This window comes from Oncorhynchus mykiss, chromosome 12 (genome assembly GCF_013265735.2).
Source record: "Oncorhynchus mykiss isolate Arlee chromosome 12, USDA_OmykA_1.1, whole genome shotgun sequence".
Taxonomy (NCBI): Eukaryota; Metazoa; Chordata; class Actinopteri; order Salmoniformes; family Salmonidae; genus Oncorhynchus; species Oncorhynchus mykiss.
In genome coordinates, this window is record NC_048576.1 from 34,360,261 (window position 1) to 34,383,421 (window position 23,161).

Genomic DNA, 23,161 nt, shown 5'->3' on the forward strand with positions numbered 1-23,161 from the left:
TAAAAATATTAAATCTTTGTGCCAGAATGGTGAGCATTCTGGCACAAAAATGTTCACCAAGCATCACCCAGGTGGATGAGGTAAGTTTCCCCTTACTATGTAAAGCGTTGAGTACCTCAGTTGGTAGAAAAGTGCTATATAAATCCAATCTATTTTTATCTGGCAACGCATTACTCTAATCAATTTACACTGGTGACTTACATTTGTTAACTATAAATTGGATGGATTCTGTAAAAATGTACATATAACATTGGTCAGTGTCACCACGTTGCTTTTATAGTAAGGCTGTTTGAGTCAGAATGTAGAACATTGACGGTCCGAGCGGATCACTTTAGTCTTTCAAAGTGTGCTGCGTTCCAGTGGTGGAAAAAGTCGCCAATTTTCATACTTGAGTAAAGGTACTGTAAAAGTTAGTCGCCCAGTAAAATCCCAAAAGTTCATGCATTTGCTAAAATATAATTAAGCCTCAATCATTTCAAATTCCTTAATCCAACCATATGGCACCATTTTCTTGTTTTTTATTTACGGATAGCGAGGGGCACACTCCACTCATAATTTACAAATGAAGAAAGTGTTTAGTGAGTCTGCCAGATCAGAGACAGTAGGGATGACGTCTTGATTGAAGTGTGTGAATTAGACTATTTTCCAGGCCTAAAGCATTCAAAATGTAACAAGTACTTTTGGGTGTCAGGGAAAATGTATGGAGTAAACAATAAAATTTTATTTAGGAATGTAGTGAAGTAAAAGTACAGACCCCCAAAAAACTACTTAACACTGCTGCATTCTGGAGCAAAAAAAATGACTTGTGTCTACAATACAACTGCATGAACTTTACAAAAATAATGTGAACAAAAGTCATGAAATGTTGACTTCATGTCTACAGTTGCTCTTCAACTTCATTCTGAAGCCATTACATGCATTGTGGGGCTCTTGTCAACCTTGTCAATCATTAGGGTGTTTTTGTTTGACCCATGCAAACGTGATTTAATAATGTACACACATGATTCCAGTTTGTTATGGATGTTGGAGACATGTTTATTTCTACATTACAATGTAAACCTTTTATACACAATGGCAACACTGCCATGTTGATCTGAGCGCTGCTGTCGCAAACCAGTGTCCGGCTGTCCCCCATACACCTTCGACTTTTGTCCTTACCATGCAAATGCGGCCATTGACTTGATTTCACCAGGCTTTATTTTACGCACAAAAACTAAACTAGCCAGCTCTCGACTACAACTGATTAGAGGTTCATCTCAATGACTTAACTTTTTAGATAGGCAAAGCCAGCATAACAAGTGGGCCACAAGCCTGGACTGGCCAACCCTGTATGACATCACTGTAAATACAGTGCACAGGATATTGTCCAAGTGTAGATAATCCTCATGATAAGATGCTCCACCTGCAGAGCAGGGATGTTTTTCTCTCTCCATGAGGTATAAAGTCTTTCTGGTCCAGAGGGACAGTGATCCCTCAACAATAGTTCAAAGGTATAGAAGGTGACCTGGTTTTCACCGAAGATAGTACTCAATGGCAGCAGAGAAGGCAGCGAAACCTCCACATCCCAGCACGCCAGCCTTCGCCCCAGCTATAAGATAGAAGGGAGACAATCTTTCAACAAAATTATATTAATGCATGAGACATTTGAACTGACAAATTAAGTAGATAACTCACCTCGAAATCCTATTGCTCCCCCAGTAACACAACCACTGTAGACAGCGTTCTTCCAGTCTGACTTCCCCCTGTGCTGTAATGTAAAATGCACCACAAGGGGGCAGTAGAAGACTGACAATACAGTATTTCCAGTAGATGTCTTCACAGTTTCAACAGACCCAACATTCCAAGATCAAATTCTGACTTGTGTCTCGGATCTGGGTCAGTTCTGATATAATTGCTACAGGTCTCAGGAATGTGCAATTAAAACTGATTTACCGACTGGACCCGTCCTCTTAATTTAATGTTTGTGTGATGAACTGCACAAGCTTGTTATCTTTGTCAGCCAATTGCAATTCAATAAACTGCATTGCTTATGTCCAGCTGAAACTGGTTCCAGCAGCTCACCTCATGTGCGCCTACTGCGGAGGAGAGAGAGCGAGTAAAAGGAGCCATGGCCACTAATGATTGAACATGTCTTTATAATGTAGCAAACAAAGGTGAGAAATGTTGGCGTGGACAAATTAACTGTGTGCAACTCGCCATTCAGGTTTGATGCAATTTTCTGCAATTCATGTATTTATTATCAATTGTTTAGTCATTATAAATGATTGAATCATCTAAATCAGTTCTTTAGCCTAGGCAAAAAGTGTTTCATTTTGATGAGACATTCTCATTGGCTGAATTAAGTTATTGTAAATGTTGTGCTCCATATTTACTTTAAGGTTAAAAGTAGGCCTGTTGTAAAATAAATTGCGTTAGTCTATTGCTGTCATTCGTTGGGTAGGCCTACGGTAGTCCTTTGTTGGTAATGTTAAGGTTTCATTCTGTGGAGCCATTTTCGTTGGCCAAATTAAAGTTCCGGCTGTAATGTTGTGTTTATAATAGAGTGACTGGTAGCCCTACTATGCTACTCGCACTCAAACCATGAAAAGGAAAGAAAAAAAGGGCCAGATGCAAAGGTTGATTTAATGCCGCAATATAATTAATAACTTATTAGTATTTTCCCTATAAACATTGACTAGAGTTGCTTTTGATATTACCCTAATAAATGTTAAGCAACTTTTGTGAAGGTTTGGTATGGTTATTATTAGGCTTAGCTAGGCTACTGCAGGCCTATGATATGAATGTAGTGTGCACCAGCACTACAACTGACTCCGGCATTTGAACTTTGAGGCGAGGAAGAAAGTTCTAGGCCTACCATAGTTACTCCTTTAATCTAACAACATAATACTTCTTTAAAAATATTCTTATTGAAAATTAACAAATGAGCCTCCTATATGCCTATATCTGTATAGCAGTAGTAGCCTATTATCAGGGAGTCATACTAAGACCAAGAGCTCTTTTACAGATGAACCCCGAATTACAGAAAATGAACACATCAAGCAACCTCTGACAAGTAGGCCTATGCATGTCGATAACATCCTCTGTCTCTAGGCCTAAGCTTGTCTCACACACACACACACACAGCCCTGATGCATTTAGTGCTCAAATCTCCAACCGCTAAACTGGGAGTTAGACTTGTTTTAGGAAAGTAAAAACCAATAAAATAGACTGAAGTTTTGAATATGCTACACATCGAAACACAAATAGTTGTTTTTGCAATTTGTTATAGGCGGTTAAGGACATGTAACTGTGGCTCATTTGGCTAATTTCACTTGTTTATTGATGGCCCTTTATTGATGCTCTGGCAGTTTCTTTCTCTTCCTACTCTCAGATCTGAAATGGTCTCTCGGATCCGAACCAGCATGATCCTTTTAGGAACAGGTCTAACTGTCCTCGGGTCCATTCGGAGCGGGTCTCTATGCATGTCGGGTGGGAAAGACATTTCGGATAGGGTCCAGATTTTTCACATTCTCATAGGTATTTCCAGAACCACAATTACATGTTCATGGTATTCATTTCATCAATACACATTAGCCTGGAAGACCAAAGTTTTGTATTTCATTTAACCATGTTCAACAAATGTCATGATTTGTTGAACATAACTTTGTGGTTTGTGCTTACGTATGATTTGTGATGACAACGTTAAGGTCCCACAAGTTGTCCAAACATAACAGGCCGTCTCATGCTTGTGATGCATTTACACGCTTGCCAGAATAAAGATGGTCCTAGTGTTGAGTTTCAATACATCTTTACTTCCTCCGGTCCACTGACAATCAACAGACTACTTTCAATTTGCTACTTGAGGCCTAGTGGTTAGAGTGTTGGACTAGTAACCGAAAGGTTGCAAGTTCAAACCCCCGAGCTGACAAGGTACAAATCTGTCGTTCTGCCCCTGAACAGGCAGTTAACCCACTGTTCCTAGGCCATCATTGAAAATAAGAATTTGTTCTTAACTGACTTGCCTAGTTAAATAAAAGGTCAAATAAAAATATAAAAACTCTTAATTAGCATATTATTACTATTTTCTGATGCATTTCAGCAGAAAAAAAAGGATCAGAATCATCCTACCGATTCAATGATGCACTCTGTGCAGGAGAACATTGCCCCAATGACAGCAAAGTTTTTGGCGTAGGACATTCCCCTCTGGCCCATGTCTTTGAGAACCTCTCTGGCCGTGGGTGTTCTCATGGGGTCTTTGGGGTCAAATCCCACGTTGGTGTCTATACCAGCCGTGAACACACCAAACGCTCCCCCGAGAACAAACCCTTTAGAGAAAAGTGTCACAAGATTGTGTTAGCTACAGCAACTATGGAAATAGTACTGTTACTACTATGCCTTATAGTGAGAATGCGCAATAATATAGACAGCAAGAGAGAGTGAGTGGCTTATCTCATCAGTAAGCTACCAACACGTTAAAAGATCAATAATTTGGAACAACTATGTGCATTATAAATTGTCGGCCTCCTGCATGCAGAGAGAAGCTAGTGTACCTACTGTACTGTAGCTGCAATCAGCTGTCACCATGAGGTAAATGTACGTTGCAATTTAGCCTCTGTTGCTCGGTCGTCCATGGATGGACAAAGTTAGAGGCTAGTTGCAACTGTGAAGTGTACAGTAACTCATGCAAATGCATGACACATTTTTAATATCGTCGACAATAGTGAAAGACTGGCTAACCTCCAACACAGGCCAACACCGCCTTGAAAGCACAGCTCTCCATTCCCTGTTCGATCATCTTCTGGTCGTCGGTTTTCATGGGATTGGGAAGACCCCCCATAACGGTCGGATTCAGATCCTTAATTGGCCTCTTCTCCCCGATGAGGTGCTCCAGGACCATGCTGTACTGAAATGTTGAACCTTCATAGCTCCGATCAGCCGAGGTTGAGGCTTGAGTGTCCGACACAGGGGCATTTCCACTACCTACGGTCGCCGCCATGATGAGTGTGTGTGGCTGGTAAATTTAAGAGGTTATTATAAACGGTAGATTCGCCAAATGCATAACAGCTTGAGGTCAATTATATTTATTCCGCATGAAAAAACAATGACGTTTATGGAATAACGGTCCTGGACCAATAACATAGACAAACATAGACATTCTGTATTATTGTTTGAGAAAATATTTGTCAATATATAAGATTTGCACGTTTTCTTTTACTTGCTTTAGCGTGCAAGTGAAGTGCAAATTAGTCTTCCTATATATTAGCAGATTCGACAAAGTCAGATCAATGCGTTTCTAAGTAATGGACTGTCTTCATGAACGCTATCTTGAATATAACCATATCATCTGAAAGTCTTAGATCAATATTGTCACAACACTTCCCATTTGACTTGAAAATATCTGTACATTTAGGCTTTAATTTTTATCTCTGCAGGAAATAAATGAGGAGGGTGTCGATTTAATACAAATGTTTTCATAAGGAGAAGATAGTTCTCAAGTGAACACACTGTTGAAATACGACATTACCCAGAAGTCTTTGTAAATGCAGACACTGCACCAAACTCGCGCGCTCCACCTGCAGGCACATCCACGCGCGACGCTAGCCCCACCATCGACATCACCACATCACACAAACGAGCGCACCAGCGGCAGAGTTGAAAAGAACAGGTGAGGGGAAATATTTATATTATTTTGCCGAAAATATATATTTTCAATCAGCACTGATAATATTTACCTTTTTTTTTTTTTACTATTTATTCATTTACGTTGCTCAAGTTTGGTGAGGCTGTGAGAGTCGTTATGAAGACAGGTTGGATAGCAGGACAGTAGTTAGTGCATTTCACAGCAATCGCCGTTTTGATCAACGACAAGGTGTTTGTCTCGTGACAGCCACTGTCCCATCTGTGACTGTACCTTCAGCTGATGGTTATTTTATATTAACCCGTGTTTAAAAAATGTATGGTCAACTCGCGTCGACATGTTGTTGACATTGCCACATCTTACAGTTAGAGAATGCTGCAGTAAGACAGACTTGTGTGATGGTAAAGCTGAGTCAGCCGAAGACATCTGTCATGAATGTTTGCGGACTGGGTGGAGGTGGATGCATGTGCACTGTTACCATTGTGGACTCTGGTGCCTCTTCTCATTTGTGTGTCTGTTTGAAGTTCAACAGGATGTTGTTTTCTGTGTCTGCTGCTGCCTCCACCAGTACATTTGGTTACGTTGAAAAACACCCTCCTGCTTACATCAATAAGCCAGCTCTTCCAAGCTTACTCAGTGACTATGCAGCAACAACGAATGACAAATAAATAATTGAGTACACATAGTGCTCACCAATTAGCAACTCTTCCAGAATGTTTAAAAAAAAAAAATAGATCACATCACACTTTCACAGTGAATGAGTAAGATTATGAAGCCCAGAGTTTGAATATCCTGTAGTAAACAATTATGGCGTCCATGTAGCCTATAGCCTAATGCCCAAATTCTTATAAATTGCTTAAGAAATCATCATCATCATCCAATCAATTATTTCATATACATGGAAGTAATTAGGCCTACATATTTTCTGTTGCGATTTTAAGTTAACACAGTTTTCAAATGTGTAATTACAGTTCTCAACAACTTCGATTGTCGACTCGACTGATGCTTTAGAAAACCCTCCACATGCTACTTACTGTTGGTTACCGTACGGCTGCCATTTGTTCCTAATTAGGGCTACAGTATACGTGTAGCAGCCAGTAGCTGAGGCTTTGTTGTGTTTAGACTAGTTATCAGTGAAAGTTTGCTGTTTATTTATTTAATAAATCAGTAAGTGGTTCACTATGGTAGACATCGTTATGACTGAGCGACTGTGTGCTGCACTGGCTCTACCACAGTCAGCTGTAGCCCTATTACATTTATCTGCTTATAAACTACACAGTCAAAGCATTCAAGCTCAGTCAAATGACTGTCTCAAAACGATGCTTAGGCCTAAACTCATAAACGGCTGCAATTTTGGTATTGGTTTACTGTGTGTGTCATGTATTTATTTTAATCATCTTGTGTTTCTATTCTTTATCGTTGGGAAGGGCTTGTAAGCAAGCATTTCACAGTAGGTCTACACCAGTTGTATTCGGCGCATGTGACAAATACAATTTGATTTGATCAATGAGAAAGATAGATTTTGTTATGGTGCGTGAATGAGGACCCAAAAGCGAATTAACAAACAGAGTACTTTAATGACGAACATACGTGGGCTCAGATGGACAGGTAGATTCCGACAGGACAGGACAAGGTTGCAGCACACACGATGATAGTCTGGTTCAGGCATGAGACACATAAACAAACAAACAAGAATCCGACAAGGACAGGAGCAGAAACAGAGACAGATATAGGGACCTAATCAGAGGGAAAAAGGGAACAGGTGGGGAACGGGGTGAATGGGTAATTAGGAGGAGACAAGGCACAGCTGGGGAAAAGAGGGGGAGAAAAGGTAACATAACAACGACCAGCAGAGGGAGACAGGGTGAAGGGAAAGGACAGAGACAAGACAACATGACAGTACCCCCCCACTCACCGAGCGCCTCCTGGCGCACTCGAGGAGGAAGCCTGGCGGCAACGGAGGAAATCATCGATCAGCGCACGGTCCAGCACGTCCCGAGAGGGAACCCAACTCCTCTCCTCAGGACCGTACCCCTCCCAATCTACTAGGTACTGATGACCACGGCCCCGAGGACGCATGTCCAAAATCCTACGGACCCTGTAGATGGGTGCGCCCTCGACAAGGATGGGGGGGGGGGGGGGGAAGACGAGCGGGGGCGCGAAGAACGGGCTTGACACAGGAGACATGGAAGACCGGGTGGACGCGACGAAGATATCGCGGCAGAAGAAGTCGCACTGCGACAGGGTTAATGATTTGAGAGATACGGAATGGACCAATGAACCGCGGGGTCAACTTGCGAGAAACCGTCTTAAGGGGAAGGTTCTGAGTGGAGAGCCAAACTCTCTGACCGCGACAATATCTAGGGCTCTTCGTTCTACGCTTATTAGCAGCTCTCACAGTCTGCGCCCTATAACGGCAAAGTGCAGACCTGACCCTCTTCCAGGTGCGCTCGCAACGTTGGACAAAAGCCTGAGCGGAGGGGACGCTGGACTCGGCGAACTGAGATGAGAACAACGGAGGCTGGTACCCGAGGCTACTCTGAAAAGGAGATAGCCCGGTCGCAGACGAAGGAAGCGAGTTGTGGGCGTATTCTGCCCAGGGGAGCTGTTCTGACCAAGACGCAGGGTTGCGAAAAGAAAGACTGCGTAAGATGCGACCAATAGTCTGATTGGCCCGTTCTGCTTGACCGTTAGACTGGGGGTGAAAGCCGGAAGAGAGACTGACGGAAGCCCCAATCAAACGGCAAAACTCCCTCCAAAATTGAGACGTGAATTGCGGACCTCTGTCCGAAACGACGTCTGACGGAAGGCCATGAATTCTGAAAACATTCTCGATGATGATTTGTGCCGTCTCTTTAGCAGAAGGAAGCTTAGCAAGGGGAATGAAATGAGCCGCCTTAGAGAACCTATCGACAACCGTAAGAATAACAGTCTTCCCCGCTGACGAAGGCAGTCCGGTGACAAAATCTAAGGCGATGTGAGACCACGGTCGAGAGGGAATAGGAAGCGGCCTGAGACGGCCGGCAGGAGGAGAGTTACCGGACTTAGTCTGCGCGCAGACCGAACAAGCAGCCACGAAACGACGCGTGTCATGCTCCCGGGTGGGCCACCAGAAACGCTGGCGAATGGAAGCAAGCGTACCCCGAACGCCAGGGTGACCGGCTAACTTGGCAGAGTGAGCCCACTGAAGAACGGCCAGACGAGTAGGAACGGGAACGAAAAGAAGGTTCCTAGGACAAGCGCGCGGCGACGGAGTTTGAGTGAGTGCTTGCTTTACCTGCCTCTCAATTCCCCAGACAGTCAACCCGACAACACGCCCCTCAGGGAGAATCCCCTCGGGGTCAGTGGAGGCTACTGAAGAACTGAAGAGACGAGACAAAGCATCAGGCTTGGTGTTCTTAGAGCCCGGACGATAAGAAATCACGAACTCGAAACGAGCGAAAAACAGCGCCCAACGCGCCTGACGCGCATTAAGTCGTTTGGCAGAACGGATGTACTCAAGGTTCCTATGGTCAGTCCAAACGACAAAAGGAACGGTCGCCCCCTCCAACCACTGTCGCCATTCGCCTAGGGCTAACCGGATGGCGAGCAGTTCGCGGTTACCCACATCATAGTTACGTTCCGACGGCGACAGGCGATGAGAAAAATACGCGCATGGGTGGACCTTGTCGTCAGAGAGGGAGCGCTGAGAAAGGATGGCTCCCACTCCCACCTCTGACGCGTCAACCTCGACAACGAACTGTCTAGAGACGTCAGGTGTAACAAGGATAGGAGCGGATGTAAAACGATTCTTGAGGAGATCAAAAGCTCCCTGGGCGGAAACGGACCACTTAAAGCACGTCTTGACAGAAGTAAGGGCTGTGAGAGGAGCTGCCACCTGACCGAAATTACGGATGAAACGACGATAGAAGTTCGCGAAGCCGAGAAAGCGCTGCAGCTCGACGCGTGACTTAGGGACGGGCCAATCAATGACAGCTTGGACCTTAGCGGGATCCATCTTAATGCCTTCAGCGGAAATAACAGAACCGAGAAATGTGACGGAGGAGGCATGAAAAGTGCACTTCTCAGCCTTCACGAAAAGACAATTCTCTAAAAGGCGCTGGAGGACACGTCGAACGTGCTGAACATGAATCTGGAGTGACGGTGAAAAAATCAGGATATCGTCAAGGTAAACGAAAACAAAGATGTTCAGCATGTCTCTCAGGACATCATTGACTAATGCCTGAAAGACAGCTGGAGCGTTAGCGAGGCCGAAAGGAAGAACCCGGTATTCAAAGTGCCCTAACGGAGTGTTAAACGCCGTCTTCCACTCGTCCCCCTCCCTGATGCGCACGAGATGGTAAGCGTTACGAAGGTCCAACTTAGTGAAAAACCTGGCTCCCTGCAGGATCTCGAAGGCTGAAGACATAAGAGGAAGCGGATAACGATTCTTCACTGTTATGTCATTCAGCCCTCGATAATCTATGCAGGGGCGCAGAGACCCGTCCTTCTTCTTGACAAAAAAAAAACCCCGCTCCGGCGGGAGAGGAGGAGGGGACTATGGTACCGGCGTCAAGAGCTACAGACAAATAATCTTCGAGAGCCTTACGTTCGGGAGCCGACAGAGAGTATAGTCTACCCCGGGGGGGGGTGGTTCCCGGAAGGAGATCAATACTACAATCATACGACCGGTGTGGAGGAAGAGAGGTGGCCCTGGACCGACTGAACACCGTGCGCAGATCGTGATATTCCTCCGGCACCCCTGTCAAATCACCAGGCTCCTCCTGTGAAGAAGAGACAGAGGAAACAGGAGGGATAGCAGACATTAAACATTTCACATGACAAGAGACGTTCCAGGAGAGGATAGAATTACTAGACCAATTAATGGAAGGATTATGACAAACTAGCCAGGGATGGCCCAAAACAACAGGTGTAAAAGGTGAACGAAAAATTAAAAAAGAAATGGTTTCACTATGATTACCAGAAACAGTGAGAGTTAAAGGTAGCGTCTCACGCTGAATCCTGGGGAGAGGACTACCATCCAGGGCGAACAAGGCCGTGGGCTCCTTTAACTGTCTGAGAGGAATGTCATGTTCCCGAGCCCAGGTCTCGTCCATAAAACAGCCCTCCGCCCCAGAGTCTATTAAGGCACTGCAGGAAGCTGACGAACCGGTCCAGCGTAGATGGACCGACAAGGTAGTGCAGGATCTTGAAGGAGAGACAGGAGTAGTAGCGCTCACCAGTAGCCCTCCGCTTACTGACGAGCTCTGGCCTTTTACTGGACATGAAGTGGCAAAATGACCAGCGGAACCGCAATAGAGACAGAGGCGGTTGGTGATTCTCCGTTCCCTCTCCTTAGTCGAGATGCGGATACCTCCCAGCTGCATGGGCTCAGCACCCGAGCCGGCAGAGGAAGATGGTAGTGATGCGGAGAGGGAGGCGACGGAGAGCGCGAGCTCCTTTCCACGAGCTCGGTGACGAAGATCAACCCGTCGCTCAATGCGAATAGCGAGTTCAATCAAGGAATCCACGCTGGAAGGAACCTCCCGGGAGAGAATCTCATCCTTTACCTCTGCGCGGAAACCCTCCAGAAGACGAGCGAGCAAGGCCGGCTCGTTCCAGCCACTGGAGACAGCAAGAGTGCGAAACTCAATAGAGTAGTCTGTTATGGATCGATTGCCTTGACATAGGGAAGACAGGGCCCTGGAAGCCTCCTCCCCAAAAACAGATCGATCAAAAACCCGTATCATCTCCTCCTTAAAGTCTTGATACTGGTTAATACACTCAGCCCTTGCCTCCCAGATTGCCGTGCCCCACTCACGAGCCCGTCCAATAAGGAGAGATATGACGTAGGCGACACGAGCAGTGCTCCTGGAGTAAGTGTTGGGCTGGAGAGAAAACACAATATCACACTGGGTGAGGAACGAGCGGCATTCAGTGGGCTCCCCAGAGTAACACGGCGGGTTATTGATTCTGGGCTCCGGAGATTCGAAAGCCCTGGAAGTGGCCGGTGGATCGAGGCGGAGATGGTGAACCTGTTCTGTGAGGTTGGAGACTTGGGTGGCCAGGGTCTCAACGGCATGTCGAGCAGCAGACAATTCCTGCTTGTGTCTGCCTAGCATCGCTCCCTGGATCTCGACGGCTGAGTGGAGAGGATCCGAAGTCGCTGGGTCCATTCTTGGTCGGATTCTTCTGTTATGGTGCGTGAATGAGGACCCAAAAGCGAATTAACAAACAGAGTACTTTAATGACGAACATACGTGGGCTCAGATGGACAGGTAGATTCCGACAGGACAGGACAAGGTTGCAGCACACACGATGATAGTCTGGTTCAGGCATGAGACACATAAACAAACAAACAAGAATCCGACAAGGACAGGAGCAGAAACAGAGACAGATATAGGGACCTAATCAGAGGGAAAAAGGGAACAGGTGGGGAACGGGGTGAATGGGTAATTAGGAGGAGACAAGGCACAGCTGGGGAAAAGAGGGGGAGAAAAGGTAACATAACAACGACCAGCAGAGGGAGACAGGGTGAAGGGAAAGGACAGAGACAAGACAACATGACAGATTTATGGGAAAGTTAGCCTAGCCTAACAACTAGACCGCTATTTGATTGGATTACATGAAATGTTTTTAAGAGGTTAACAAGCAAGCAGTCATGTCATTTGTCATTCACACACATACATTTATATTGGAAGGGGATAGGCATATATAATGGAAAACAAATGACATCTTTCAGTTCTACCCTCCCCTAATTATTCCTTTGATGGTACTAAAGCAATATAAGGGAGAAAATAACTATGAGTAAATCGTTCCTCCTCTTAAAGTTATGCAATAGCTATTTGTATGTAATTACACCCCTTGTTTTTTCATGGCCAACCTTCCAAGAAATAGAAATAGCTAGAAGAGATCTGTCTTTGGCTGATGGCTGGGCTGTGTTCAGAACACACTGACAGCTAACTCAGCAGAGAGGTTGTATGTCCTATGTCAGCAGAAGGACCAGGCAGATCCCAGGTAGAACCCTTTGGGGTTCCGTGTAGAACCCTTTCCACAGAGGGTTCTACATGGAACCCAAACGAGATCTCCCTGGAACCAAAAAGGGGTCTCCTATGGGAACTTCCCTAGAAGCCTTTGGAACCTTTTTTTCTAAGGCCTTACATGGAACCACACACAATAGTGCAGTAGCCTAAGTTCACTAACAAGAAAGCAGTAGCCTAGTTGTCATTTAATTTTGCAGTCTGGTTTTATTTTGCAGGAGAAAAAAGGGCCCCATGTTATACAGAAAAGTGCTTATGTCCTCTTAGTGTTTTACTCCATCTCTCTCTGGGCTTCGATGATTATTGGCATTACATTTGATGGAGGCGAGGGAGAATGCAGCTCACCTGGTCTCCCAGTCTACTCCTGTACTCTGTGTGCTGCTGAGAGAGCCCTAGATTGTGTGTCCTCACAGGGTGTCCTGTCCTCACAGGGCCAGAGAAAGAGCAGTGAATCTGTTTCTCAGTCACATCACCATACTGGTCCCCAGTGACTGTGCTGCGCCTGCGCTCTACTGCTGAGCTCGTTACCAACGATTCTCTCACTGGGGGACTGGAGCCGCTATAAATAGCCTCCAGTAGGTCTCTGGTGAGCAGGGCGGGGTGGGGTGGGGGGGGGGGGGGGTGTTATTGACTGGAGTGTCCTGGCTGTCCACCTGCGTCCTCATTCCTCTGTTACGGTCCAAAGCTAAGGGTGACTTTTCCAGGGTGTGTGTGTGTGTGTCACAGAACACCATGTGGCCTCATTTGAAATGGGATGTCAAGGTCTCTGCTGTATAGGCTAGCTGCTGTTCCACAAAGTCAAAATTCCTGATTCAAGAACGCGCTCTAGTATCGCTGACCTCGATTTACCTAGCCTACTTTTTGGTATGCGACTGAAGACTATATTTTTTTCATAGCTTTATCAGTGTGTGCATGTGCAATGTGTAGGCTACACATATGTGTGTGAATTATATAAAGTGGGGAGATGGATGAGGGGGAGATCCATTGGTGTCACCTTCCACATTTGCAGCAGGCAAGCATGCAGTCAGTCAGGGCGAGGGGCAAACACTGCAGTGCTATAATCCCCATGCATGGGGATGCACTCACTGCACAGAGCTCTCAGTACACACGGACAGAATACATTCATACTGCATACACGACGCAGCACTGAAAATGCAGTAGCAAAATGTACACAGCAGACTCTGTCAGAGACTGCAGCTCATGATTTCTTCGATTAAGTGCATACTTACACTGCTGATTGAAGAATGGCAAAGTGCAGGGAGACCTAGTGCCCAATAATTTATACACTAGATGACTGATATGGGGGAGCTGTGTTGGCGCCACCGTGCCTCCATCACTCCCTCACCATTGTAAATTATATTCTACATTCATTTTTGCCACATTTATTCTATTACAGAGACCTTTATTAATGTAGGTTGTCCAATCAAAAACGCATCTTTTGACCAATGGGTAAAATAATGAATAATAATAATTAGTCCTCTAAGAAAACCAATGGTCCAACCTCATGTCTCTGTCATAATCCATTCAAAAGTTATTTACATTTTTTTACCTATTAGGATGGCCAAAATTAGGGTGACTAAATCAATGGAGGCCAGTGGAAAAAAAGTGTACAAAAATCAGGAAAATAGCATTGGGTCAGCTTGGGTGGATGTTGGGCGAGAATGAAGGCTAACTGACAGGCTTTCTGTTGAACTCATCATCTTTGTTCTTCATAACTCATCATAAAACAATATAGAGGTAAGATGTATATCTATTTTAAGGCATTTCATTTTTTCAAGATAATTTTTTCATATTTTAATATACACTTTTAATATTAATATGAAATTCCTGTTCTGTTGATTTCTCACAAAAACAAGCGTATTTGTGAAATGTCAACGGAGCACTGAGTGTACCGCAACATTTTCATTTTAAAATTTGGCTTTTTGCAACCCTTGGAAACAACTTAGCATATGACTACCACAACATGTAAAATCCTCAAAAGTCACAGTGAGAAAGCAGAACCGCTCTATCAATAGAGCTTGGTGCTTATTATTAGATATATCAGGTTACGAAATCTGACTTTTTGGATGTAATGTTAATGTCATGTTAGAGAAAGACCCAACTGAACGATTCAAAACAGAAGAATCATATTTGTCTTGGTAAAATGTATTTTATAAAATAAGGAAGTGAAATTTAATCACCAAAGTGTGTTTTCATCCACCCTGGGCAGAGTGTGTGGACACCCTACTTAATACTTTAAAATTATATTGTGTGAGCTATACATACAAATATTTGTATTTATAAAAGCATTTTCCATAATTTATAGATATGACTAATGTAACTGTTCCCACTACAACAACATACTTAAATAAATGTAATTTTGTCCTTGAAACATTTTAATTGAAATACTGTAGAATTCCATTAATTCTGATGGAGGACTGCTCATACTGGGAAGAGCCAATATGGCCGACCGGTGGCTTCGAAGCCTCTCAATGGCCAATACATAGCATTAGTAATCCAGGGTTTATATACAGTGCATTCGGTTAGTATTCTGACCACTTCCCCTTTTCCACTTTTTGTTACGTTACAGCCTTATTCTAAAATGGATTAAATAAAACATTTTCCTCATCAATCTACACACAATACACATAATTCCAAAGCGAAAACAGGTTTTTAGACATTTTGGCAAATGTATTAAAAATAAAGAACAGAAATAACATATTTACATAAGCATTCAGACCCTTTACTATGAGACTCGAAATTGAGCTCAGGAGCATCCTGTTTCCATTCATCATCCTTGAGACATTTCAACAACTTAAATTCAATTGATTGGGCATGACTTGGAGAGGCACACACCTGTCTATATAATGTCCCACTGTTGATCGTGCATGTCAAAGCAAAAACCAAGCCATGAGGTCAAAGGAATTGTCCATAGAGCTCAGAGACAGGATTGTGTCGAGCCACAGATCTGGGGAAGGGTACCAAAAATGTTATGCAGCATTGAAGGTCCTCAAGAACACAGTGGCCTCCATCATTCTTAAATGGAAGAAGTTTGGAACCACCAAGACTCTTCCTAGAGCTTGCAGCCAGGCCAAACTGAGCAATCGGGGGATAAGAGCCTTGGTCAGGGAGGTGACCAAGAAACCGAGTTCCTCTGTGGAGATGGGAGAACCTTCCAGAAGGACAACCATCTCTGCAGCACTCCACCAATCAGGCCTTTATGGTAGAGTGGCCAGACGGAACCAACTCCTCAGTAAAAGGCACATGACAGCCCTCTTGGAGTTTGCCAAAAGGCACCTAAAGGACTTTCAGACCATGAGGAACAAGATTCTCTGGTCTGATGAAACCAAGATTGAACTCTTTGGCCTGAATGCCAGGCGTCACGTCTGGAGGAAACCTGGCACCATCCCTACGATGAAGCATGGTGGTGGCAGCATCATGCTGTGGGGATGTTTTTCAGCGGCAGGGACTGGGAGACTAGTCAGGATCGAGGGAAAGATGAACGGAGCAAAGTACTGAGAGGTACTGATGAAAACCTGCTCCAGAGGACCTCCGACTTGGGCGAAGGTTCACCTTCCAACAGGACAATGACCCTAAGCACATAGCCAAGTCAGCCAAAGCCCGGACTTGAACCTGATTGAACATCTCTGGAGAGGCCTGAAAATAGCTGTGCAGCGACGCTCCCCATCCAACCTGACAGAGCTTGAGAGGATCTGCAGAGAAGAATGAGAGAAACTCCACAAAGACACGTTTGCCAAGCGTAAAACCCAAGAAGATTCGAGGTTGTAATTGCTGCCAAAGGTTCTTCAACAAAGTACTTAGTAGAGGGTCTGAATACTTATGTAAATGTGATATTTCAGTTTTAGTTTTTTATAAATTAGCAAAAATGTCTAAACCTGTTTTTGCTCATTATGGGGTATTGTGTGTAGATTAACAAAATATGAAAAACGTCCAGCGGTCTTGTCACACCAGCCTTGTCACACCAGCCTTCGCTTTGTCTCCCCTTCCTATCCAGCTCAGATGTTCGGCGTCGCCGGCCTTCTAGCTGCTGCCAAACCTACTGCTGGCAAACGCCCTTCGCTCATCAACCCTGGACTTGTCTCGTCATCATTGCACACACCTGGTTCCAATCCCCACTCTATAACTGTATATATATATACTCCTGCCATTTGTCTTTGTCGGTCATTGCAAATGTTACTTGTTTTCCTGAGAGGAATCTCTCCTACTATTTCCTGAGTACTTTATATTTTGCACTTTGTGTTTGCCCTGTGCCTTTTTGTTTATGAAGATGCATTTTGAGCACAACAGCATTTGGGTTTCGTCCCAAATTGGGTTTCGTCCCCAGATCTATGGTGCTGAAATAAACTCAGTAGTTCTAAACCTGCGAATGCCTCCTGCCTACTCGTCTCTACACCAGTGACAGGTCTGAGAACTTTTCGAATACGCTGTACATCATTGGGTATTCCCCACAATGCGGTTTGGGATGTGATGTGAGGGAGGCTCCTGGAAAAACAGCACAAACAGGACTGGGACTAAATATCAGCCCCCCAGGCTCTTTAACAGACCAGGATGCTTAGAGACTTACACAGCAACACAAATGTAACTTACTTTACTTTATGTAGTCTGTTATAATAGCTAAATGATGTGGCAGTTTTGTTTGCATTGGCAGATTCTGTTTTGTTTGTTTTGGCTCTTGTTTCAACTGATTGCCATTTATCCACAATTAACCACTAAAGTCCAATTAGGCCTACACCACTCTGTCTGTACTGAATAGAATCCCTAGGATCTTAATTAGTGCCACTTTCTATTTCATGAGGAGCTTAATGAAATTGCTATTGTCATCCCTTCTCCCCTCACACAAGACACACACACATGATGCAGTGCTATTTGAAAGCAACAATCTCTGAGTTATCTGTGCCCATGAGGTTAGGCCTTTGCTGCACTGGAGGCCCAGGCGCCTCTAATTGCAAAGATAAGGGCAGAAGGGAGTTGGGACAGGCGCTGGTTTGGCAGTCAGACTGGCGGGAAACAGTTGCACCTCTCATGCTAGATTAGAGTCTCTCTGAGAAGTCCTTGTGCATGCTTCTGAGTGCAGTTTGGATAGCAGCTTGCAAGTCTCCGGCATCTTACTGTAGGAAACAAACAAAGGTAAGGGTTAAGGGCAGTCTCCATTTGTCATCTAATTAGTGTTCTCCATACTGTCCACATTAGTTAATGTGTAGTTACTGATAGTCATTTGATTTAACAGTGTTCATGTGAAAATAACAAACCTATTTCTTAACTGAATAATTCTACCTCTTTTGGTGAACATACCCAGAGAACAATGCCATTTTAGTCTATGTACTCAGCATTGCAAACAGTGGAAATGTATTTCTCTATTCAGTAAAACAATAGCCAACAATCTCTTTGAGAGGATGGATAAATTGACAAAGTGAGAAGGTGCAGGTCTGACTCTCCTCTCCCGGGGCCTCATTTATCAACCATGCGTACATTTCTCACCAAAATATGGCATACGTGGAGATTCAAGGATTTGTATTTGCAACAAATTACTGGGATTGATCAATCTGTCACAGAACAAATACAGTTGTATAGTCGGAAGTTTACATACACCTTAGCCAACTACATTTAAACTCAGTTTTTCACAATTCCTGACATTTAATCCTAGTAAAAATGCCCTGTCTTAGGTCAGTTAGGATCACCACTTTATTTTAAGAATGTGAAATGTCAGAATAATAGTAGAGCATGATTTATTTCAGTTTTTATTTATTTCATCACATTACCAGTGGGTCAGAAGTTTACATATACTCAATTAGTATTTGGTAGCATTACCTTTAAATGGTTTAACTTGGGTCAAATGTTTCGGGTAGCCTTCCACAAGCTTTCCACAATAAGTTGGGTGAATTTTGGCCCATTCCTCCTGACAAAGCTGGTGTCAGGTTTGTAGGCCTCCATGCTCGCACGCGCCTTTTCAGTTCTTCCCACAGATATTCAATAGGATTAATGTCAGGGTTTTGTGATGGCCCCTCCAATACCTTGACTTTGTTGTCCTTAAGTCATTTTGCCACAACTTTGGAAGTATGCTTGGTGTCATTGTCCATTTGGAAGACCCATTTGCGACCAAGCTTTAACTTCCTGACTGATGTCTTGAGATGCTGCTTCAATGAATCCCCATAATTTTCCTGCCTCATGATGCCATCTATTTTGTGAAGTGCACAAGTTCCTCCTGCAGCAAAGCACCCCCACAACATGATGCTGCCACCCCGGTGCTTCACGATTGGGATGGTGTTCTTCGGGCTTGCAAGCCCCCTTTTTCCTCCAAACATAACGATGGTCATTATTTCCAAACAGTTCTATTTTTGTTTCATCACACTAGAGGATATTTCTCCAAAAAGTATGATCTTTGTCCCCATGTGCAGTTGCAAACCGTAGTCTGGCTTTTTTATGGCGGTTTGGAGCAGTGGCTTCTTCCTTGCTGAGTGGCCTTTCAGGTTTTGTCGATATAGGACTCGTTTTACTGTGGATATAGATAATTTTGTACCTGTTACCTCCAGCATCTTCACAAGGTCCTTTGCTGTTGTTCTGGGATAGATTTGCACTTTTTTGCACCAAAGTACGTTAATAATCTCTAGGAGACAGAACGCGTCTCCTTCCTGAGTGGTATGATGGCTGCGTGGTTCCATGGTGTTTATACTTGTGTAGTATTGTTTGTACAGATGAACGTGGTACCTTCAGGCGTTTGGAAATTGCTCCCAAGGATGAACCAGACTTGTGGAGGTCTAAAATTGTGGAGGTCTAAAATTATTGGCTGATTTCTTTTGATTTCCCTGATGTCAATCAAAGAGGCATTGAGTTTGAAGGTTGGCCTTGAAATACATCCACAGGTACACCTCCAATTGACTCAAATCATGTCAATTAGCCTATCAGAAGCTTCTTCCATGACATCATTTTCCTTGAATTTTCCAAGCTATTTAAAGGCACAGTCAACTTAGTGTATGTGAACTCGAAATAATCTGTCTGTAAACAATTGTTGGAGAAATTACTTGTGTCATGCACAAAGTCTTAACTGACTTGCCAAAACTGTAGTTTGGTAACAAGAAATTTGTGGAGTGGTTGAAAATGTGCACAAATTTCTATTGAGGTGCGGGGCAGAATGTTTTAAAATGTTTTGCAGTGACAAAAAAATGTATTCTGCCCGAGTGCCAAACAATCAGGACATTAACTTTTTTTGCCACTTGTAGGACAGATTTTTTTACTTGTCCGTAATTTTTACTTGTCCCCCAATAAAAGTTATGTAACACCATTGGCCAAAAGGGTGACTTAAAATGAGTGAAGTACATAGGTGGGATGTGAATTAATTTTCTGCATTTGCCCATAGATGATGTTATTGCATCCTAGCGGCCATTCCCTTAAAATGTTTTACAAAAGGAAAAAAATAAAATTTGACTACTACGCATTTGGCTCGCACACTATGGGAGTGACGTGAGGAATCGTGACATTAACAAAATATATTTAGGGAGCCAAATCTTTTCGAATATCCTATTGTACTGTGGTGGCACCAAAGAGATGTGTAGTAGTCTAGGCCTATCTGGCTATCTGTGTTTGGCGAAGCGCGCAGATGGAGTGAGTGACACAAAGTCAACAAGCCTTGCTGGCTGTGCATCTTGTGATGGGTTGTAAAGCGTTATGGGCTACAGAGCAACTCTGCTTTCTGGATAATTATAAACTGATTCACATGTTTGCGTCATCCTCCTGTCTTATTAGGCCTAGGTTACTATATGCGTTGTGGGTAGGTTGCACATTGCTAAAATAATATGGAAATAGACCTAGGCCAACTACGCATAATTTCTTTCAGAAGCTTTCGTCAGCTGTACCCTAAGTTTTCTTTTGACTCCTCATTAGATTTTTCCATATTGATATTGTTTGCTCAATTTTCTCTTCTTGTGGTCTAAAATATTTGTCATTCAAAATAAATCTGTGATTGATAATAGCATAGACTCTGACTTTCATAATTATTCCTGTTTAAAAGCTGCAACTTTAGGACATTACACTTTATTAGAATAGTTTGGAAAATGCTCTTCATAACTTTAATTGATCTTAATGTTTTTATGATATTTCAAATAGTAGGATTAGGCTTTTGGTTGTTTGGTTCGCAACGGCAAGGAGGGATGACTTTTTCCGATCTTTTATGTCATTTATGTCAAATAATGCTTTGCTCAACTGTAAAGTTTGTTCAAATTTCTCATTTGATTTTTATATCTTGCTATTGTTACTTTTATCTCTCCCATTATTACTTTAGGCCTCCCATGTTTTGGGGTTATTGAAAGACAACTTAAATCTTTCGGAGATAGCGTAGCACTCTGTAATATTCATTAATTTGTTTGATGAAATATGAAATAGTGCGGCAGGGGAAATCTAGCATGCATTCAACTGAGAGTGGCTTAATAGGCCAATTCATATTCATATCAAATTAAGAGAAAGTATAACATTTGGGCTCCTATAAAATAAGACACCGTAGTGTTCGTTATAAAAATAGACTTTGGCTATTGGCCCAGATTATCCGACATTCGAGAGAGAAAAAAACATTTTCTGACCAGATATTTTGTGCTGCTTTGGTGAGACTCTTAGCTCTGTCTATATTGTTCTCTTTCTTTGTGTAAATATAACATATTTATTGAAAAAGGTTTTAGCAAATAGGAATATAGGCAATTTACTGCTGTGCACTGCCTGATCCAATTCTGATCGTAGTAATTGTTTAATATTGTGATTTCTTTACTTGTCCATTCGGACAACTGAAATCTATATTCTGGTTGACCAACATATTTTTTTACTTGAACCAGACAAGCCTTGATTTCGAGCCCTGACAATGGCATTATATGCTATGCAAAATACAAATTGGTGTTCAATATTTTGTTTATTTCTCTGTATAACTCTGTTGCAGATAAACATGCACCGTACAAAAAGCTAAGGGTGAAAGAATGATTTAATCATTGGTTCACGCATGAATTGTCTGAGAAATGACAGGAAAGAAATTTGGGCTAAGACTGACTGATTCTACATCTGATTGGCAGTCCTTCAGACATTTGAGAAATAGATGGCTAGCTCTGGTTAGAAAAGCAAAACATATTTCTTGAATTCTGTATCGGAGAGTGGTGTAATCAAGCCAACTTCTGGAAAGCGATCAAATCTTTGAAACAAAACTCCACCTCCTTGTTGCCCCAGCAGGTTTTGATAGCCTCTGGTCCCATGCGGAAGACACATTTCAGTTGAATGCATTCAGTTGTACAACTGACTAGGTATCCCCCTTTCCCTACTAGACAACATTTTAATAACCATTTTGCTTCAGCTGGCCACCTGTTTGAAAGGATAGTCTCTGGAAATTCATCTCATTCCACTAGGGGAGTCCTTAAGTCACTTCAGATGTGTCCAAGTAAACAGGATTATTAGGGAAATCGTTCTTCTTGCAAAGAATGTAAACTCTTAAACTATTATTTAATCTGACTATCAACAATAATCTTATTATTGTGTGCATGTAACCGTGCTCGGTAATGTAAAAAAAAATCCATAGGGGGTGATTTACTTGATTCCTTATTACTGCAGCTCTTTGCCCAACTTATTGCAGAACCATTGACCTATCTTTTTTACTTGACAATTGTTTCTGGTGTTATCCCTAAGATCTGGAACGCGGCACATGTTCTCCCCCTACATAAAGGAGGAGATCCTTCTGACTTAGATAACTACTAAATGATCTTGCCCTTCCAAAGTTTTAGAATCCCTCTCAGCTAAGAACTTTTTAAACGTATATTCTTAATGTGCATCAATTCGGTTTTAGACCTGAACATAGTACTATTTCAGCTTGTTTAAGATGATGTGTTAAATTGCTTAGATCATAAAAATCATTGTGCTGCCTTATTTATAGACCTTTCCAAGGCCATCAACACTGTTGACCATCACATTCTCATTCAAAGATGGACTGAAATAGGCCTGTGATTACTGATTACTTTTAGGGGCGACTGCCCCACAATTGCAGTTATCGATGGCAATTTGAATGCACAAAAATACCATGACGAGATCCTAAGGCCCATTGTGAGGCCCATTTTTTTTAAGGCATCTGTGACCAACAGATGCATATTATCTTTATTCCCAGTCATTTGAAATCCATAGATTAGGGCCTAATGGATTAATTTCAATTAACTGATTTCCTCATATAAACTCAGTAAAATCAATGAAAATGTTGCATGTTGCATTTATATTTTTGTTCAGTATAAATGTATTAAAAATTAATTACGTTTATCATAAGACATGAACAGAATGCATCAGTGATTCATATTTCCTGCAACTTTCTGAAGAAGTAACAAGAATTCCCCCTGGCTGTGTATGTGCGGTACATGCAGCTACCACTTTGTGTAGCCGATAGGATGCTAATGAAAAATCTTCTGGTAGATGGAAAAGCTTTCCCAAAAACCTTCTCAATTAAATGTTAACTATAAAGTAGCCAATGGCAGAATGATATCTGGCAGAATGATATCATGATTATTTGTATAAATCC

General features: G+C 42.9%; 1 protein-coding gene across 1 annotated transcript; it reads right to left on the reverse strand.

Moving 5' to 3' along the window:
* Positions 1-1,010: 1,010 nt before the first annotated feature.
* Positions 1,011-4,989, reverse strand: timm22 (translocase of inner mitochondrial membrane 22 homolog (yeast)). The gene is made up of 4 exons (XM_021623561.2): positions 4,717-4,989; positions 4,108-4,304; positions 1,675-1,747; positions 1,011-1,588 (listed from the first exon to the last, which is right to left on the reverse strand). The coding sequence occupies exons 1-4, from the start codon at positions 4,973-4,975 to the stop codon at positions 1,512-1,514; spliced, it is 606 nt and encodes a 201-aa protein (XP_021479236.2). The 5' UTR covers positions 4,976-4,989; the 3' UTR covers positions 1,011-1,511.
* Between the last annotated feature and the right edge of the window lie 18,172 nt (positions 4,990-23,161).

Bases quoted from the DNA above. Each gene is read 5' to 3' on its own strand.
- timm22 (XM_021623561.2), bottom strand. From the start codon at position 4,975: ATGGCGGCGACCGTAGGTAGTGGAAATGCCCCTGTGTCGGACACTCAA. The intron at 4,305-4,716 runs GTTAGCCAGTCT...TTTTCTCTAAAG, and splicing joins GGTGTTGGCCTGTGTTGGAG to GGTTTGTTCTCGGGGGAGCG. The intron at 1,748-4,107 runs GTAGGATGATTC...TTTACATTACAG, and splicing joins CAGAGTGCATCATTGAATCG to CACAGGGGGAAGTCAGACTG.